This window comes from Dreissena polymorpha, chromosome 10, assembly GCF_020536995.1.
Source record: "Dreissena polymorpha isolate Duluth1 chromosome 10, UMN_Dpol_1.0, whole genome shotgun sequence".
Classification (NCBI taxonomy): Eukaryota; Metazoa; Mollusca; class Bivalvia; order Myida; family Dreissenidae; genus Dreissena; species Dreissena polymorpha.
Window position 1 is genome coordinate 62,838,111 of NC_068364.1, and position 21,588 is coordinate 62,859,698.

Below are 21,588 nucleotides of genomic sequence, written 5' to 3' on the forward strand. Positions count from 1 at the left end.
GTGAAGCTAAGGGCGTTGTAGTATAGTTTGTTGCACAATACAGCCTGTATACAATATAGGTGTGAAAAGTCAAGACCTAACTGGTTTTATTTAAGAAGTTGGGTAAAAAAAAAGAAGGTAACAAATTGAGATCCACAGACAAATCACGACATATTTGAAATTGTTTAATAAATGTTTGCGATAGAGCTGCATTTTTAGATACAGATGTTATAATGCCTATTATTGCGTGCGCATATGATAAAAAGACCATCAGACAATGTTCACTCATAGAATTGAGCAACTTTTAAGTTTATATATATTTTGCAGGCATGCCCGTTTATGCTGCGTTTACATTATTTTCCCGGCCGCCACGGCAGTCCCGTTAGTCCGAAACGTATCGTGCCGTGTGACTGTTGCAATTTTTGACCTTTAATCCAAGGTTTGCTAGGTTGTGCTAAGTTTCCTCACGGTTATCAAGGTATCCGTAACGTGTCGTCGAAGCGAAAACGCGGCCCTTCGACGGTGCGCTAAGTTTTCATTCACGGTCTGCCACGGATGTATTAATGTTGCTTCAAGGTACGATGCGTTCTGTTAAGTTCCTACACGTTGTTTGCGTTCATCATGAAGGTCGGATACGTTGTACACTTTTGTCATTCATTTGTCACGTTCTGTCAAGGTTCCGTGCGGATCAAACGTTGACATCCGAGAGGTTTTGAGCACGATTGTTCTCCCGGTATAAAAGAAAACTCTCAAACAACAGTATTTATTATAACAACTTAATTCCAGTGACATGGATGTGAACGACGAGAATGATTTTGTGTTTGCCTGCTTATTTGCAGCATTAATAAAATCTTTGCGTTGTAAAGAGCTAAAAGAAGCACAACAGTCCGGGAATAGACGAAGAAGGAGGCCAAGGTCCCTGTGGGTTCGTCCAAGGCCTTGCCCTGACTTGGTGGCTGCTTTCTTCAGTTTACCTAAGTTGTGTACGCATGCTCTCATACCACGTCTTCATTTCACTAGGACTGCGTTTCATCTTTGTGGCCTCCTCCACTCAGAGCCTGTTTTGGCCGCGGCGTCTTTGTGAACCTGTCAGCCTTTTTGAGTAGATAATTGGATTTTGCTGGAGGAAGTCAATTATGAGCTCTTTTTCTTATTCAGTAGAATTTGTTATGATCCTAGAGGTTGTTCTCTTCATAGTACATGCACCTCCTTCTGCTTCTTCTTCCTCACATGTAAGGGGGGGGGGGGGTCAACATGAGCAGTGGGTTCATCTTGATCGTGCGACGGTAGGCATGGACTTTCAGGTTGCTCCTCATCTTGAGCGTCCTTTGCAGCGCGGGGAGCCTTTATATTTATCATTATTATAATCGAGTGTTCAGACTGAAATGAAGTTTCCTGAATAGCACGGCTTTTATAAACTCATCTTCAAACCGCGCGAATCGTGTAAGACCGTATAACAACTCAACTGGCCGTAACGCATCTGCCTGCAAAACGCAACACACCGTAACGGGTCGGAATATAAACGTAGCAAAACGGTAGTCAATTATCCTAGCTTGCCGTGGTAATCTTGACAAAACGTAACAAAATGTAACAAACCTTGATAGAAACTTAACATGTCGGGTAATGAATAGGATTCCCGTCAGAGTACGGGTCCTTTTCGGGTTCTGTTACGGCCTGCTACGTACTGTCAAGTTTTGTTGCGTTTAAAAAGTTCTATCACGTTTCTCATTTCCGCCGTGGCTGCCGTGGCAATTTTTTTGACAGTTTAAAATTTTGGCACGGCATCCACGGCTACCCCGTCGTGTCACGTTTGGCTATCCCGTTCCCCTACGTTGCCTTACGTTCATCCCGTTTCTTCCACGGTGGCCCGAAACGTGATTGCCGTGGTCGCCGGGAACATAGTGTTAACGCAGCATTAGTTTAAAACCATGTGCTAATTTTCTGTCTTTTTCGGTTGAACATTTTATATTTGTTTAAAATCAATGGTAAATAGCCAGAACAAATCTTGAAAAGAGGTACATACGGGTAAATGTATATTGTTTTATGAATCTTCTAAAAAGATGACGTTAAATGGACCTCGGTATGTGTGTACAGGTCTATCTATCGGTATAATTGTGTAATCACAACATATCGTTGATGTTCAGTTGGTTTATTTACTGTGGTCTATGTTTTAAGACATGTATGCATAGCGTCTAGAAAAAAAGGCCTTGGAAAAAGCGTAGACCCAGATGAGACGCCTCATGATGCGGCGTCTCATCAGGGTCTGCGCTGTTTGCTTAAAGGATTTCTGTAAAAAATAAATTGATCCAATTAAGAAGGATGGAAGAGTCCACTAGGCATAAATGGGTTAAGCAATTGTGCAGAAAATAAGAGTAACCTCCATTAGATCTTCCTTCCAGCAAATACACACATAAGAGAACTGATCTGATAACCAGTAACACCTCCATTCAGCTGCAGCCCCATACAGATGCCGGATCAACACGGATCATATCCGGAATGATCCGACATGTAAACCGTGTAGCCGCCTTGTAGCTCCGTGTCGATCCGTGTAGGTCCTGGGACACCGGGTAACTTCCTTGACCCTCCGAAAGGCCAACACGGCAGTTTTGGGAAGTTCAAAACTGCCGTGTTAATCCGTGAGGATCCGGAATGAAATCCGCACCAGGGATGGTCGTGTAGCTGCTGCATAGGGTCAAGGAAAAGCCGTATTTATGCCTTGGTTGTACATGTGCGTCCTTGACAGTCCGGAAACAAAGTTCAGACCCCTGTCCATCAAGGGCCGTGACTGTAGTTTTACTGTTGTCTCCTGTGCTACCGACGATGCAACATGGGCGATGAGATGACGAGTGGGGCCTAGCTGATGCCGCTGTTATGCCAGCTTCTTCTGCAAAAGCTCATGTGGAAAACAGTTTCCTGATTGATTAAGTAAAGTTGCAACAGAACAATTGAAAAGTCACGAAGTGAATAGAATGAAAAGGAGAACCAACTGGGTCAGACAATATCTCGGCAGAAGAAAAGGCCTGGGTCAATACGCACGGCTCATGGACGAACCCAAGAAAGAAGACACCAAAGGCTTCTTAAATAAATATCCCGAGCATGGGCTATCAGATATACCATGAGATCCTGACACGCATTTAGCAAAGAATCAAGCAGAAGAAGTAAAACTACAGGAAGCATATGACAGCTGGCATTAAGTTTGCAAAACATCGCGGTACCTAACATCGGGTACAGTTGCCACTCTCTGATGTATGGATTTCGGGTCGCTCACATCACCATCTCCATGATAACCCATCATATCCGAGATTCAGCACTTGCATGTTTTGTTAAGGAACCAATGCCCTGTCTTGAAACGCCAGATGAGTGGAAGAGCATCGCCAAGCAACCGATCTCAGTTGCAGTTGACGGGAAGCACATCGCCGTGCAATGTCGTCGGTGTGGTAGCTTCTTTTACTACATCTATTATCATTCCTTATTCCCCATGGCCTTGGTCTAAGCCGACTACAAATTCTTTTTGGCAAAAGTAGGCAGCAATGCTCTCGTGTTCAACATATGGTTCATCTTGAGCCAATCGGGCATGATGACCTCCTCTTTCTCTGAAAGGACGAGGGACGTCTTCATTTTCTTTTGGAGTCAGTTTCTGTGGGTGATGCTGATGGGATTGCGACCGAGGTCTTGATGTCGAGCTTATTGCTGCTGTTCTTCCTCGGTAGCGGATGCTGCTTGTGACGAAATTTTGGGAACTGAAAGGCCTTTTTTGACAATACGTTTCACTTTGTGTGGCATTTTGACGTTTAAGTTATGTATACCAGGTTATACATTCGATATTTGATTGCAGAAACACAGAAAATCAACCTGCTTTTATACAAGTTATTGTCGGTCCGTCGAAGATCGTGTTTGGTCCGTATCGCTGCCGTGTTTGTCGATATCGTGTAGGCCCGGAATGGTCTGTGTTAAAGGTTTCCTGTAATATTACACACATACCGATTGAGATTATTTCAACTATCTTATTAATCGACATTATATGCATTTTAAACTTTAATAGAGATTTAAAAAGCTGAAAGTTCAAAATTTCATTTCCCAATTCTCTAACTCTGTAAACTTGCACAAAAACATGACATGTCTTACTTAATATGATAAACACTGACCACCAGCTTACCTAGTAGTGTGGTATTCGGCTGCTACTGCATTCCCGGTCCTATACCAGGTACCTGGCTATAACCCTTTCAGTGCGGGAACCGAATTTTGAAGGCCTTTGCAAACAGTTTGGATCCAGATGAGACGCCACAGAACGTGGTGTCTCATCAGGATCCAAACTGTTTGCTATTCTGATAGTATTCTTTGAAAAAAATCGAAGAAAATGCTAATTTTAGAAATTCAGCAGACGACATTTTAGCAGAAGACAAATTTCCCAGCATGCAATGGGTTAAGGCATCTGCTGATAAGGTATTTGATTGGTTCATTCACTGAAAGTTATTTATTTTGGATTTGAAAACAAGAGTACTTAAGCAACTGACTTATACACAAAATAATACAAGATTGGAGTGTTAACAATGCCATGAAATTGTGTCAGTCATAGAATAATGTGTGAACAACAATGTGTATTGAATAAAATGTGGGAATCAAGAATACAGTTGCTGTAGAAGTGGTTCAATTTGACTACCACAGTGGCTTAGTCTCTTGTCATGTTTTTGATAGACTGCAGTTCCACCAATAACCTAAAAGTCAGTATAACTTTTACGCCGCAAGTGATATGAAGCTTGTTAAAACTTTAACGACAAGTACGCAGTACAGAAGAGAGAAAACGATCTTACATCCGTAAACGCTTTATTGGATATAAGTGGTAACAATTAACCTCTTGGGTCAAGATTTACATCTTTATGTTATGCTTGCCGGTGGTATATAGAAATACCAGTAAATTAAAAATGATAATTAACTTTTTCAAACAGTGAAAATTAACAGTGAAAGTTATCGATAATTGTCACTGTTATACTGTGAAATGACGTCGTTTTCATGACGAAATAACGTCATTCTTTCAGCAAAAACACAAACATAACAATTTAAAGGGATCTTTTCACGCTTTGGTAAATTGACAAAATTGAAAAAAGTTGTTTCAGATTCGCAAATTTTCGTTTAAGTTATGATATTTGTGAGGAAACAGTAATACTGAACATTTACCATGGTCTAATATAGCCATTATATGCATCTTATGACGATTTTAAAACCTAAAAATTATAAAGCGTTGCAACGCGAAACGATTGAATAATTTGGAGAGTTCTGTTTTTGTCGTTAAATTTTGTGAAACTACGAAGATTGCTTATATAAGGTATAAAATACGACAAATATGTGTACTCGGCGGAATAGCTCAGTAGGCTAAAGCGTTTTTACTTCAGGACTCTGGCAGGACTCCAGGGGTCACTGGTTCGAAACCTGCTCCGGGCAATGTTTTTTTCCTTTTTTAAATTTTATTCTTGATTTTTTACTGGAGCCTTTACGATCCAATGTTTACATTTATCAATATAAAGCATTTAATGAATAAGTTAAAAAATGCCAAGATCTGTGAAAAGGCCCCTTTAAAAGCATTCAATAAAAATATGTTTTGGATTTGGTGGAATATCGATTTTAATTCACTCGTGATCATAGAAAAAATATAGCTTCTATGATCACTCGTGAATTAAAATCAATATTCCACTAAATCCAATAAATATCCTCTTTTTTTCAAATGGACTCATCAGTCAATATGTGTTATATAGGTTTAAATAGAAAAAAAAAACATCGAAATATGAGTATCTGGTATAGTAGTATCTTGTCTTAACATATTTTAAGGATGTCAAAGTAAACTAACGGTAGGTCCTTGTACAAACAAATACTGTACGTAGTACAGATGAGATAAACTGAGCTTACATCCGTAAACGCCTTATTGGATATAAGTGGTAGAAAATAACCTCTTAGGTCAAGATTTACACTTTATTTTATGCTTGCCGGGGGTTTACAGAGAAATATCAGTAAATTAAAACTGATAATTAACTTTTTCAAACAGTGAATATCAACAGTGAAAATTATCGATAATTTTCACTGTTATACTGTGAAATGACGCCGTTTTCATGACGAATCGACGTCATTATTTCAGCAAAAATACAAAAATAATCATTTGAATGCATAGAATAAAAAATTGGATTTGGTGGCATATCGATTTCAATTCACTCGTGATCATAGAAAAAATATAGTTTCTATGATCACTCGTGAATTCAAATCGATATTTCACCAAATCTTCTTTTTGTTTAAATGGACTCATCAGTCAATATGTGTTATATAGGTTTAAATAGATAGAAAAAAAACCATCGAAATATAAGTATCGGGTTAAGCTGTAATTTATCTTGACATATGTTTAAGATGTCAAAGTAAACTAACTACCCCGTAGGTCAATGTTCTACTAACAAATACTTGTACATAGAGTGTTCTGTCTGTGTAAACCATCCTATCAGGAAGTACAATCACTCTGACAAAGTCACAGATCCGTGTACAGTAGGATACCGTCCTGCCTGTGTTAGAACTGATAAATCAAAGTCACATATCCGTATTAAGTACGAAACCGTCCTATTTATTTTAGATCTGATAAAACATTAAAAAAGGCCAAACTGGAAAAAAACATGTGTCTATCGTTAAGCACGACCAAACAAATTAGATAAGGATGCGTTCATAAACATGTCATTATTTCAGGTAATTGTAATTTGAATATTTTCAAACACTCTAAAGTCCAAAACATGCTACTTAAAATCTTTTGAAGAAAATACCTTCAACAAAGCACAAACAAGTTTAAGAAAAAAAACAACAAGAAACTGTTCTTTGGTGACCGCATTTTGAAGGTCAGTTTTTAGACCTGAACCAAACATATTGTTGAACTTTGTTTTATATACGGCTTTGCTTTATGGTTGATCCAATGCACCCCTTACACGTTCGATCGTTCACAAGAAATAACTCACATTAGCAGATCCATTACATTGATAATACAAATAACATTTAAGGTATCTAGATTTTTAAGATTAATGATATGTTTGTGTTGCTGTCTTCAATTAAATTTATTCAATTCATTATGAAATCGTATAGCTCTATTTTAATTAATTACAACAGTGAAATGTTCGATGTTTATTCTCGAGACCATCTTTAATATGATATTAATTACATAAAGGACATTTGTTGGATTCGGTGGAATATCGATTGTAATTCATGGGAGATCATAGAAAATATCATGTTTTCTATGATCACCGAATCCAACATATTTTCTATTTATTTTTTGCTTTTTTATGGAGAATTTCACTGGAATAATGACGTCATTACGTCAAAAAGACGTCATTTCAAAGTAAAAACGTGAAACTCATCGATAATTTTCACTGTTAATTTTCACTGTTTGAAACAGTGAATTATCAGTGTTTGTTCACTGATGTTTCTCAATTAATCAAGGAAAGCATAAAACAAAAACTCGTATTTTTATTAAAATAAAAATAACACCATAGTATATGATTTTGGAATAAGACATCAAGGTTGTAATGTAAACTGCTATTTATATGTTCTGGATGTATTTTCGCAATATTATGTCAATAGGTTAACCATAATAGCAACTTTCTCAAGACCTTTAATGAACAGTGATGGTATTTTTTACATTTTGACTGTTTATGTTTTAACTGTGTTCATGCACGTATGCACACGGTTTCATTTTTTGAAGATGTTTAAAAAATCGAATCCAGGTTTGAAGAAAAATCAATGTATATGATGCATTTATATATGCATTATGCATATTGTATTTACAATAGGTCAAAAATAACAAATACAACACGTAACATTGTATATAGGGCACAGTTTAACCCAAGAGTAATGTTTGTTTCCAACTTAACATGATAGTGTGTTAAAAACATTTATTCATATATATACTATTGGTACTAAATATGATATATTTTAATTTCAATATATGTGTTTTAATGTTTATTTCGAAATAGTTTATTGACTTAACGCATTGTATGTATGAATATGTTTTACGTTACTGAAATTAGTACTTATGCAAACTAGTGGGCGGAGAATAATATTAATCAACTGGTCAAAATGACATTTCCGCTGGTTTGTTTTGTGAAATTTGATATGATGATGATCCGCAAAGTAGATATGCATTGGACATAAAAATGTCCCAGTAATAAAGGATTTTCCTGTTAAGCTGCTTTCTTTAAAAAAACACACACACAAATCTTATAGGCATGGCTCCATTTTTAGTACGGTTCTAATTACCGGTACTCGCTCGAAATGAAACCTCACAATTATAAAATCTTTGTCAATTCGAGGTCAGCAGCCTTCAGCTGATTTCGACCTTTTGTCATTGCTAGAATAATAACACTCGAAGAAAGTGAGCCAATACTTACGGAATACCGTTAGTGCCATCGTAGTTACACATTAAAATCCAGAGGACGAGAATGCGAGAACGCGGAAGTACGGTGGTGACAATGCGACAATACGATGACGACAGTGCGACAATACGATGGCAACAGTGCGATTGTACGATTGCAACAATGCGATAATACGATGACGAGAGTACAATAACGCGATAGTACGATGGCGACAATGCAATAATACGATTACGACTGTGCGACAATACGATGGCGACAATGCGATAGTACGATTGCAACAATGCCACACTGCGAAAGTGCGATAATACGATGACGACAGTGCGACAATACGATGGCGACAGTGCGATAGTACAATGGCGAAAATGCGATAGTACGATTGCGACAATGCGATAATACGATGACGACAGTGCGACAAGACGATTGCGACAGTGCGATAGTACGATGGCGACAATGCGATAATACGATGACGACAGTACGATTACGCGATAGTACAATGGCGACAATGCGATGATACGATGGCGACAGTACGATATGACTATCACATTGTCGCCATCGTACTATCGCACTGTCGCCATCGTAATTTTGCAATGTCGTCATCGTACTATCGCGTTGTCGCAATGTCGCCATCGTACCATCGCATTGTCGCCATCGTATTGTCGCACTGTCGTCATCGTATCGTCGCATTTTCGCCATCGTACTATCGCGTTCACGCATTCTCGCCCTCTGGATTTTAATACGTCACCACGATGACACTAACGGTTTTCCGTACATGGGTCTTTGGACCTATTGAAACTAAGTTAAATAAAGTGCCAACTATCTATACTAACCGTGTGACTCCAGGGCGTGGCCATTATCACATACCAAATAACACCTGGGATGGTATTCTAGAAGCATCTTAAGTCAATTTTTATTTTTATCCTTAAATTGGGAAATGTTCTTAAATGTTTCATTTCATACTGGAATAGTTAGGCATCGACAATTACATCAAAATAAAATCATTATGTCAATGTTATTTAAGGAATACTAAAAAGATGAATGTCTTCATTTAGTAAAGAAATACAAAACATTGTAATTTTGAACTTAAGTGAAAATATTTAAGAAATGACTTAAGATGTTTCCGGAATAAGACCCCAGGAGACATTGTGGTTTAAGAGACGTTTTTCTGATTATAATGTATACTGATAACCAATAAAATATAAAATTTACATCAGTTGTTAAACTTGTTAAAGGAGCATATATATTGGAATGTAGAATGATAACATCGCACATGAGCTACTTCATATCATATAATTAAAAAACTCTCGCAAGTTTGAATTCTGTAGATTTTTAAAAATTTAAATAACATTAAATCTACCTGAGATGTCGATAGAAAGGTACCTAATTATAAATGTAATACCACCATGATTCCAAAGTAAATGAATATTAACAGGTTTATTAAAGGTAAAGCGCATGTATTGAAAGTGTTGAGTATAATGAGTTATTTTAAGCTCAATGATGCGTGTCTACGTACACGCTAAATAATTAAACATTAATAGTATACATTGAATTAGTATATTTGCCCCAAAAATTGATTGATTTATCATTATCGTGTTTCGACAAGACTTTTGAAGATTTTGTTGGATTTACGGTAATTCCAGTCTCCGATTATAATTGTAACAGGAATGAACAAAATTGTCAGAAAAGTATCAGTGTCAAAGTAAAAAAAAATGAAATAAAATATTCTAGATTTTTTTGAGGCCAAGATTGGTTGTCTTGGATAAGTGAAACGAAGGTCAGCTCAGGTCAAGATATTATCCCAGCGAGTTTTCGGTGTGATCTGTTTTAAAAAAGGTTTTGGGCACAGATAAAATATTTGCAATTGATCTTCCAAAAGTTATATTGATAAATACATAATTTATAACAATCCATTTACATAACATGACACCTCTATTGATGTGGTCTGTAAAGTGTATTAACAAGTAAGAAGTTAAATCATGGTAATTACATTTAAATATTTTCATTTTTATCTTTATTTATTTTTGATCCTGATGCTGTTGTGAGTTTGATTTTTATGTACGCAATAATGTGAAATGAATACCTCCGGGCAAGTTTTAGGTTTGGCGCTTCTTAAATATATAAAATATCACAATGCTTGCATTGACCGTTCTATGTCGGTGACCCCAGTTTTATTCGTGTGTGTGTTATGCAATTGTCTTGTTGGCGTCGCACTGAAGTGCGGCGACTAGTATGTAATACGTTTTTATTCGCTTATGGGAGGAGAAATTATTTTACGGAACAATGTATATATTTTTGTTGTCAGAATTTCTTACATAGTGGTGATTTTGTGTGTGTAAATTAGTGTAAATAAGTACTGCATTTGTGCATATTACATTTACTGCAACATTTATTGCCAATAACGCAAAGCTAATTATTTTAATTAATAACTGATCACAGGGACTGGGCAATAATAAAAGATTACAGGGACTTGGCAAATTCCCGAACCGGTGAAACTTTCTGGTTTTGTATAAAAACAAAACTTCTTTGTTCCACTATCCTAGCAACCACCTAGTTACTAATAAAGGCGCTATAGAGCGCGAAGCGCGACACGTATTATTAATTGTAATAATGAGTCTTGATAAAGAAAGCAGCCGCTTATCAATGAGGAGCACCATCACAGCATCCCAGTCTCATTACTATCAAGTCCTCCTACATTTTTTTTAAGAACCACATATAGAAGGTCGCAGGCCTGACCCGTATCTTGCCAGTGGTATGGACCCTTTGGTATGGACCTTTAACCCCGCTCACTATACAGCGTTTAAATCTTCCGGGTTTACATTTAGACCGACTATTAATAGCTTATTAATATCTTAGTTAGAAGGTGATTTTTAAAGCGGTTCCGTAGTGTAGTGGTTACACGCTCGCTTCACATGTGAGAGGCCCAAGGTTCGAGCCCCAGTAGAATCAAATTATTTTATTTGTGTTCTATGTTAACTTTTTGTTTTGATGTAGACATTTTATTTTAAATAAATATTCTGTTTTATTGTAACCATTTTTTGTTTTTATCATGCCCATGAAATATATGTGTGAGAGGGTGGGGGTTCGTAAACACATTTAAACTTTTACAGTGTTTTCATATCAATGAGTACTCAACCCTATCGTAAATGAGCAACACAAGAATAAGTTCAGAATTATCTCCCCTTGAAGTTGAGAAAAATATGAAATTACGCTTATAAGATGAAGCAGATTTTTTAAAACCTTCACAGTTCTGTTCCATTAATGAAAACTGCACACGGATGCCAGTAAAAAAAGGAAACCAATGTTAATAAAATGAACTTTGAAATATTTGGGGGTTACAACACAAAATCATAGATAATGGTTATTTGGGGGTTATAATACAACATTATAGATCATGGTTATTTGGGGGTTATAACACAAAATCACAGATAATGGTTATACCAGTATCTTTTTCTATTTTGTTTAAAATAATCGGCCAATATATTAATATTTACAGTAGTAAAAATATCGTTCCATGTAACTTCATTGAGTGCCCTTTACACTGAAATTCCCGACGCCCTTTGATGCTTTGCATCAATACTTATCTTGTACCTTGTTGTTTTGCAATTGCATTCTTGTCGTATATAAATGCCAGCATTGAACAATCAGGTTTTCCCTGCTAGTGTAGCTACAAGTTCACTGTGTGTATATTTGTGTTAAGGCAAAGTCGTCCACCTCTTCCAACAGTGTATATTTGTGTAAAGGCAAAGTCGTCCACCTCTTCCAACAGTGTGTATTTGTGTTAAGGCAAAGTCGTCCACCTCTACCAACAAACTATTGTGCGCCCAGTCGCAGTTTTAATTTATCACTTTAAAACGTATCTTGTACATTGTATATGTAGTACATTGTATATATAAATAGTGTACACATATAGAAGACATTTATATTCTACATGGAGTTAACCCGTTGCGACTTAAAAAATTTACCGTCACACAAGTTATCTTTGGTGTATTATAGAAATATAGTAAAAAAATACACAGGTATTTTTTTAATTATTGAGACAGTATAACACAATAAATCAAAATGTATGCTTATCCACATAGCAGAATTTTTTCAACGCTGTGAAACATCATCGTTTTAAAATGAAAACTTATGATTTTATCTTTGACAATTAGCAAAAAATATTATGCTTTGACTGAGTTTAGTACAATATAATATGGTGCATGTGTCATGTAAGCAATAAATCAACATGCGTTCAATTAAGTTTGTTAAAAGTCGCCATTTATAAGTCTCGCCAGTATTTCTGGATGTCCGGCGGGTAACATAAAACACGAACTGCCCGTGCATCGTCCAGTTAGTTGATACGACGCCATTGTCTAACAGTCAAGCGGTTTATCATCGTCCATCTCAATGATCTCCCCTCTATTGATCCCACTATGGGCAGTTACCCACTAAAGGTCCGATTTTCTTCATGTCTCACTACTCTCATACAAATGTTCGACTTACTGTTTAAATAAGTCAGTGCCAAAAACTAATAGCTCCTTATGATAACAATTTAAAATTAACGTTTCTCGCAGAGAGCCATTTAATATATGAGTATTTCGCTTAATATTTTTTGTAAAAAATCATTGTTGTGTTTAAATGATGTCGTCATGGGGAGCCAAACATACTCATATTTTCTAGAGGCGGCACTAGCAGAACTGGTTTGTCAGCCGCGTTCTTGTTCAAATATATCACCGTATTGTACCCAAAGCTGTTAAATAATAATAATACGCGGTCCTGAGAGATATAATTGCAATTTAAATAAAAGTAATCTTCCATATGTAGCCGTTTGTTGCGTCTAAATTTTGGTCCAACTCACCAGTTAACCGGAATAGTACAATAAAATTCCAAGATCCGCATATTAGACCTACTTGCAACAAACGGAAATAACGCAGCTTCCTGTTTATACTGACAACCGTAATTGGGATTTAATAGTTCATTTACTTAAAATTTTAGCCCGATTGGAAGGCATGTCGGATATGGCAGCACACATAAGGTGCTTAAAACATTAATAAGATGGGTGCGATGTAATTTTTACGCCGATGTCTTTACAGCAAGCATAAGTCTTAAGTTGCTAAATGGATTATTTCATTCTATCAATTAAAGCCTAGGCTAAAGGGGCCTTTTCAAAGATTTTAGCATGTATTGCAGCTTGTCTTCAAATGCATTATATTGATAAATTTAAACATTGGACAAATCTCCAGTAAAAAAACAACAAGAATACAATTAAAAAAAAGGAAAAAAAGTAACCCTCAGGTTCAACTGGGCTTGAACCACTGACCCCTGGAGTCCTGGTGTAAAAAGTCTCCCACTTAGACCACTCGACCATCCATGCTTATGCTTTTAAGCGGATGTATTTTTTACCTATATAAGCAATCCTTGTAGTTTCCAAAAATATAACCACAACAACAGAACTGTCCAAATTCTTCACTCGTTTTGAATTGCAACGCTTGATAATTTTCAGGTTTTCAAATCGTCAAAAGATGAATATGATGGATATTTTAGAGCATGGTATATGTTCAGTATTTCTATTTCCTCACAAATATCATAACTAACCAGGGCTTAACACTAAGGCACGTCCGAAAGACATTCACTACCTGTACCTAGCTAGATCCGGGCTAGCCAATGTCCCAGTAACATGCCTGACCGGTCGTGTGTATTTTTGGTGAGATTATGTGTTCTATATCAATAAACTGCGTTTTAAATAAGCTTTTGAAAGATGCAAAAATCTTTAAACAGTATGATCAGATGACAATTGAATCCCAGATTGAAGTCGGAGACTACAAACAGATCGTAACTCGAAATAGATTTGGAACTCCCTGATTGCAATAAAAAAATGGCCGACAATTCAGAAAATCCCCTGCTGTTTTCCTGGTAAAACACGTCAGTACCTATTTTTAAACGAAATTCCGATACATACGGTTTTGATTGGTTTCCTCGAAGTGACATGTTTTCTCGAAAAAAATACGTTTTAAACTAAAAGCCGGGATCGCCCAGGATTGTCCAGGATCGATGAAGGTATAAAACTCGACATTAACACAAAGTTAATATAAAATTATTATTTATTTATCAATTTTAAATAATTTTAATTTGTTTGATCGATTAGAAGTGTTTTGACTATCTTTTTTACGCAATTCAATTAGCAAAACTAATATTAATGGTCGATCCCGGCTTTTAGTAGAGAGTTAACCTTGTACAATTGTTACGACTACCGTAACACGTTACTTGTTATTTTGCGACACTTAAGATTCACTTACCGTTTGTTGCCAGACCGCTACCGCGGCAATCTATGTAAAAAGGTTTTAACGTTCATGTCGTTGTTTAAGTTTGGCTTTAGGGGTGGGGATGGGGGTTCCTCGGATAAGAAAAGAAAAGGGAAGGAGGAAAGTAAGAGAAAGTATGAGGAAAAAAAACCAAGGAAATTTCTCCCGAAATGGATTGAAGATTACAAATAGATGTCTTAAGTAGATGAACATTGAATTCATTAGCATTAGTAAGGCAAGCTAATAAGAATGATTGAATCATAATTTGCCATCTCCACGCACAAGAAAATACAAGTTAAATGATAAATATAAAGGTTTTGATAATACTTTGGTCGGGGCACATAAAAGATTGGTCAGGGCTAGTAGGTTCTGCATTTACTAGCCCGAATAGGCTAGTTGAAAAAAAAGTTGGTGTTAAGCCCTGCTATTAAACATGAAAATTAGCGAATCTGAAACAACTTTTTAAAATTTTGTCAATTTACCAAAACATGAAAAGACCCTTTTAACAGCTGAGCTCCATTGGTTGTTGTCAGCCAAGATACAAATAAAAAGTACCCTTGGTACTCTTTAGTGCACTAAAATGTACCATGTACAGAAAATCTTTGACTTAAATGAATTTTAAAATTACTTTTTTAAAACGAAAATCCAGAAATTTTAACTGTATTCACACTTAGAAATACTGTGAAATACAACACCACTGACGGTCATTCTTCAGCGTTTTTCCTCTATATAAAGTTGGTACCGTAAAACAGCACCATTCCCAATGAGACAATTTTTCCCAATGTCAAATACTAAATTCCCAATTCACAAAACAAAATCCCAATTCGCAGAAAAAAAATGTTTACAACCTGCATAGGCACATGTTAATCCCTTTTGTCAAAACATTGCAGTCTACACAATAGTTCAGTATACCTGCTAAGTGTGTTTTCGCAACAACCAACACTTATTCCAGTTGTGTCCTGATTTTCTGTTTACTGAGTACTGTCTAAAGTATACTGATTCAATAATGAATCATATAAAAACCGTAACGATAAAGATACAGCATGTTTGATTTTGAATTAGTTTTGAGGAACTGTCTATTCAAAATCATTTGCAATATAATTTATTTAAAATTAAAAGTTTTAACCAAAAATAAAATATTTCAAATGTCTCTATGCTACTTAGTTTTCATACAAAAAACAATAAACCCACGCTTTCCGTTTAGTTTAGTTTAGTTTAATAAACTTGTTCAGTATTGATAGAAACAGGACTATTTAATCGCAGGAAATAATTCACCACTTTGATCTTAATATGCAACTTTAATATTATTTGAACATGTTTTCTAAAGTTTTCAGCATAATTAATACATTTCCCAATTTGGATGAAAACGCCACTAATTTTCCCATTTTGGCTGGTACTGGAACCATTCCCATAGTAGTGAGGAAAAACGCTGTTCTTATATATTAGTATTTGCCCTAAATAGTTTAAATTGCACAAAATTTAAATCAAACATGAATAAACACATATCTGATATACCATCAAAAGCAACCATGAATTAATTTAACATTTCATGTACTTTAAATAAATGGAATTTGAGACCCCAAAATAAATCAACATCACAGTTATTTTCAAGCATTTTCTGATTTTTTCTTAGAAATCAATATAATTCTTTAATTTAAAATATTGTTATAGTCTGAGTTTTAAGACATTTTATGGGCATGAATGTATTGATATTGGCAGCGATAGATGTTTTCTTTAAGATTTAACAAGTAGGTGGTGCAGGTTATAGATTGTAAACAAATTCCAGACGGCTATCTGTGATATTACATTGAATTCCACTGGTTTTTGTTTGTAAACAAACATTGCAACCTACTTTTTGAATCTGCAAGAAAATATCTCTTGCTGCCAATATCAATGGATTATTAGTAAATGTTATCATACTAAAAATCAACTTTTTCACTTTTAATCTCATCTATTTTTTGAAAAAAGAAGAAGAGCTATTGTCATCACCTTGGCGTCGGCATCCGGTTAAGTTTTGTGTTTAGGTCCACTTTTCTCATAAAGTATCAAAGCTATTGCATTCAAACTTGGTACACTTACTAACTATCATCAGGGGACTGGGCAGGCAAAGTTAGATTACTCTGGCGTGCATTTTGACAGAATTATTTGCCCTTTTTATACGCCCGTCTATGACGGGACGTATTATGGTATACCCCGCGTCTGTCCGTCCGTCCGTCCGTCTGTCCGTCCGTCCGTCTGTTAATGTCGTACGCTACGTCAAATATCCTTTGACAGATTTTCTTCAAATTTTAACACAATCTTAATATTGATAAACCCTGATCCCCTTTCGTTTTTGACGGAATTCTGAATTGTCGTTCCAGAGTTATGGGACTTTGTTCGTCAAAATTTCGTGATTTCATTGAATGTCCTACTGTAGCTCAAATATCCTTCGATGGATTTTTTTCAAATTTCAACACAATCTTAATATTGATAAACCCTGATCCCCTTTCGTTTTTGACGGAATTCTGAATTGTCGTTCCAGAGTTATGGGACTTTGTTTGTCAAAATTTCGTGATTTCATTGAATGTCCTACCGTAGCTCAAATATCCTTCGATGGATTTTTTTCAAATTTCAACACAATCTTAATATTGATAAACCCTGATCCCCTTTCGTTTTTGACAGAATTCTGAATTGTTGTTCCAGAGTTATGGGACTTTGTTCGTCAAAATTTCGTGATTTCATTGAATGTCCTACCGTAGCTCAAATATCCTTCGATGGATTTTTTTCAAATTTCAACACAATCTTAATATTGATAAACCCTGATCCCCTTTCGTTTTTGACGGAATTCTGAATTGTTGTTCCAGAGTTATGGGACTTTGTTCGTCAAAATTTCGTGATTTCATTGAATGTCCTACCGTAGCTCAAATATCCTTCGATGGATTTTTTTCAAATTTTAACACAATCTATATATTCATAAACCCTGATCCCCTTTCATTTTTGACGGAATTCTGAATTGTCGTTCCAGAGTTATGCGACTTTGTTCGTCAAAATTTCGTGATTTCATTGACTGTCCTACCGTATCGGATTTACCATGTTACAATGTTAAATTATCAAGTATTCACATATTCAACTGGATGAGATTTGACTGGAACATTGGAATTCCATACACACATACTCAAATGACTGGATGAGATTTGACTGGAACATTGGAATTCCATACACACATACTCAAATGGGTGAGTTGAACATATTTTTTTGACAAATATTCCAGCTGTCTTCTGCCAACTGAAGTAAAAAAATGATTCAAAGGGTTATTTATTACCTTACTACTTCATTGGCGAACGACGGGCGTATCATGCGCTCATGGCGCAGCTCCTCAGTTATACTTAGGTAATTGAACATTTAGTTAAGTTTTGTGTTTAGGTCCACTTTATTCCTAAAGTATAAAAGGTTTTGCTTTCATATTTGAGACACTCGCAAACTATCATAAGGGGACTGTACAGGACAAGTTGCATAACTCTGGTTGTCATTTTGATGGAATTATTGCCCTTTTTATATATTGTTTTTGGCCTATCTGTCATTGTATGTGTGTGTGACTTTAACCAAAACATTAACCTTCTTCATAACTTTTGCAATATTGAACATAGCAACTTGATATTTGGCATGCATGTGGATCTCATGGAGCTGCACATTTTGAGTGGTGAAAGGTCAAGGTCAAGGTCATCCTTCAAGGTCAAAGGTAAAAAAAATAATCAAAAACTTTAACCAAAACTTTAACCTTCTTCATAACTTTTGCAATATTGAAAGTAGCAATTTGATATTTAGCATGCATGTGCGTCTCATGGAGCTGCACATTTTGAGTGGTGAAAGGTCATGGTCAAGGTCATCCTTCAAGGTCGAAGGTCAAAAAAATTATTCAAAGTGGCGCATAAGGGGGCATTGTGTTTCTGACAAACACATCTCTTGTTTGACTTAGTAACTTTGAATATACAGTTAAATGTTGTGTTTACATCCATTTTAATTCTAAAGTATCAAGGCTATTGCTTTCAAACTTCAATAAACTTTCATACTATCATGAGGGTACTGTACCTGGCAAGTTGAATTTTACCTTGACCTTTGAATGACCTTGGCTCTCAAGGTCAAATAAATAAATTTTGCCATGACTTCGTTATTTATGATCAGATTTGATTGACACTTCGACAAAACAATTCTTACCTGACATACTACAATAGACTCCACCCAAACCATTCCCCATGCCCCCCCCCCCCCCCCCCAGAATCCCCCTTCCCCCAAAAAGTAATTTTTAGCTCGGCTGTTTTCGGAGAAAACCTGAGGTATTGTCATAGCCAGCTCGTTGTGTTGTCCACCGTCAGCCGTCCCCCGTAGGCGTTGTGCTTAAACCTTAACATTGGCTCTAAATTCAAAGTGCTTCCACCTACAACTTTGAAACTTCATATGTAGATGCACCTTGATGAGTTCTACATGCCACACCAAGTTTTGGGTAACTAGGTCAAAGGTCAAGGTCACTGTGACCTCTAAAATAAAAATAAAAATTCTGACAAGCTTTCGCAGCGGAGCGTTGGCACCCGTTATGCGGTGCTTTTGTTATTTTTCATTTTTATTTTTTGAAAGATCATCTTATAAATGACCACACCCTCAAACTATACCCCCTCCTGACCCCCACCAATTTTTTTTTTTTGAAACAGTAAAAAATAAAAATTTTTTTTTTATTATTCTATTTTTTGAAAGACCGTCCAACTATCCCACCCAAGAATCCCCCCCCCCCCCCAATTTTTTTTTTGCATTTGGGTGGTGCTCTTGTTAGAGTTTTGTGTGCGTGTGTCTGCTTGCAGGTTCTTGTGTCAGGCAGTTTTTTGTGTAAAAACTGCTTCTGGTTGCACACCACTTATTTATTTTCTTTGCTCTGGTCAGAAGAGACATTGGAAGAGACGTCTAACTGGATCACGTAATATAAAATTATGCAGACAATAAAACAATGTCTTTAAAAATGTTATCACGCGACTTAGCATGGCTTTTTTGGTAGCCAAAATAAGATATAATTTGCAGATTTTAAACTACTTTCTTACACTTTTGACAGGCAGAACAAGTTTTTATCTTATTTTCGGGAAAGGGCCTGGCCTTTTTCGAGGGGAAAAATAATCGCACAAAATGCTGGATTTTGTGAGAAAAAATCATGCGAAATGCCGGATTTAGGGGAAAATAAGGAAAGTTTTATATAATCAATTTAACATATTTTGCTGTTTTTAAAACAAATTCAAGGCAACAGATAATTTAATTATGCAATATGTAATATTTTCTACACTGGATCAGGTTAACTTATGTATTTAAAGTTAAAAAAAAATGAAGTCTGGGGGAAAATTTACCGGCTGAGGGGAAAACAAAATCCGAGGGGAAATGGCCATTTTTCAGCGGGTCCAAAAGAAGGAACAAAAGCCCTGCAGAAGGAAGGTTGTTCTTATAAACTTACCTTTTTGTAGACAAAAACAATTAACTAATGTCTTTTATTCAACTTTAGTGATCTGTAAGGCTCCTGTGGACAAGCCAAGATGTAGTGACACAGCTGTGAGATTTGTCAAGGGCCTGTCAGACTCACTCAGACATGGACAGGGCTGACCGCGAAACTGTTTCGAGTGCAGTGACCGTTAAAACGGACACGGGCAGCAAAGTTCTTCCAGGCGACAAGCAGGGTCTTCCCTATGAAGTCTGGGCAATTATATTGTCCTATTTGCCAGTGGAGGACTTGTGCAGGTAGTTTTATGTAGCCTCAATCTGGTAAAAGTGGGCTTAACCCTTTGCATGCTGGGAAATTTGTCGTCTGCTAAAATGTTGTCTGCTAAATTTCTAAAATTAACATTTTCTTCGATTTTTTTTCAAAGAATACTATCAGAATAGCAAACAGTATGGATCCTAATGAGACGCCACGTTTTGTGGCGTCTCATCTGGATCCAAACTGTTTGTAAAGGCCTTCAAAATTCGGTTCCAGCGCTCAAAGGGTTAATGAATGTGCATTCTGTGCAGGCTATGCAGAGATGATACTCTCTGCCTTAACTGGCTTTTTGCTAAGGGGATACTTTGTATAAAGGTGAAATAATACCATGAAGGTAGAACGGGTCATATTCTTCTTAAATATTAGGGTCATATTCTTCTTAAATATTAATCTTAATAATGAGTAAGTATCAGTAGAAGTTCAGAAAATTTATATTTTGGACCAAGCTTTGTGTTGCATTATTAAAAATTTAATTTATTAAAATTTAAAGAGGACAACACTTTAAAGAGCAGCAGCTGCTTGTCTTAATATTCAAGTCTGAATGACAAAGTAGTAAAAGTATTTATTTTTTTAAACTTTGAATACATAAGTTAACCTGATCCAGTGAAGAAATAGAATATATTTCATAATTAAATTATCTGTTGCCTTGAATTTGTTTTAAAAACAGTAAAATATGTTAAATTTATTATTTTACGACTTTCCTTATTTTACCCAAAATCCGGCATTTTGCGTGTTTTTTCCCCCTAAATCCTGCATTTTGCGCGATTTTTCCCCTCATTTCCAACCCTTAGGTACTGTTGAGCAGCAAACAGCATAAAAGCTGAACAGACTGCGAGTTACTTGCAGGCTGTTCTGGTTTACTGGTTTTATGCTGTTTGCACATACCCATTTTGACTTTGCTTCTTGGTAGGAAAGAGTTAAGAGCTGTCAGGTTTAAACCCCTACTTGGACAAATGTGTTTCTTATCCATTTGTTTAAAATTAAGGTAGCGCACCTCTAACGATTTCCCGCGATTTCTTCGAAGGTTGAAGAGCCTACTATAAGGTGCCGTAGCCTAGTGGTTAAGGCGATAGACTAAAAATCTTTTGGGATATTCCCGCGCAGGTTCGAATCCTGCCGACGACGTATACTTTTTTGCGACGCGTTTTATTTATTTTCTAACGTAATTTGATTT

At 36.2% G+C, this 21,588-nt stretch overlaps 1 protein-coding gene and 1 non-coding gene across 3 annotated transcripts in view; both read left to right on the forward strand.

The window, feature by feature from the left end:
* Positions 1 to 13,271: 13,271 nt before the first annotated feature.
* Positions 13,272 to 21,588, forward strand: part of LOC127847038 (F-box only protein 10-like) — a 55,163-nt gene continuing 46,846 nt past the window's right edge. For both annotated transcript variants that reach the window (XM_052378564.1, XM_052378565.1), the window contains exons 1-2: positions 13,272 to 13,380; positions 20,163 to 20,395. In XM_052378564.1, the coding sequence (XP_052234524.1) occupies positions 20,247 to 20,395 (149 nt within the window). In that variant the 5' untranslated portion in view covers positions 13,272 to 13,380; positions 20,163 to 20,246. The remainder of the gene's footprint in view (positions 13,381 to 20,162; positions 20,396 to 21,588) is intronic.
* Positions 21,458 to 21,539, forward strand: Trnaf-aaa (transfer RNA phenylalanine (anticodon AAA)). The gene has a single exon. It is a non-coding gene; the product is annotated as a tRNA-Phe (tRNA).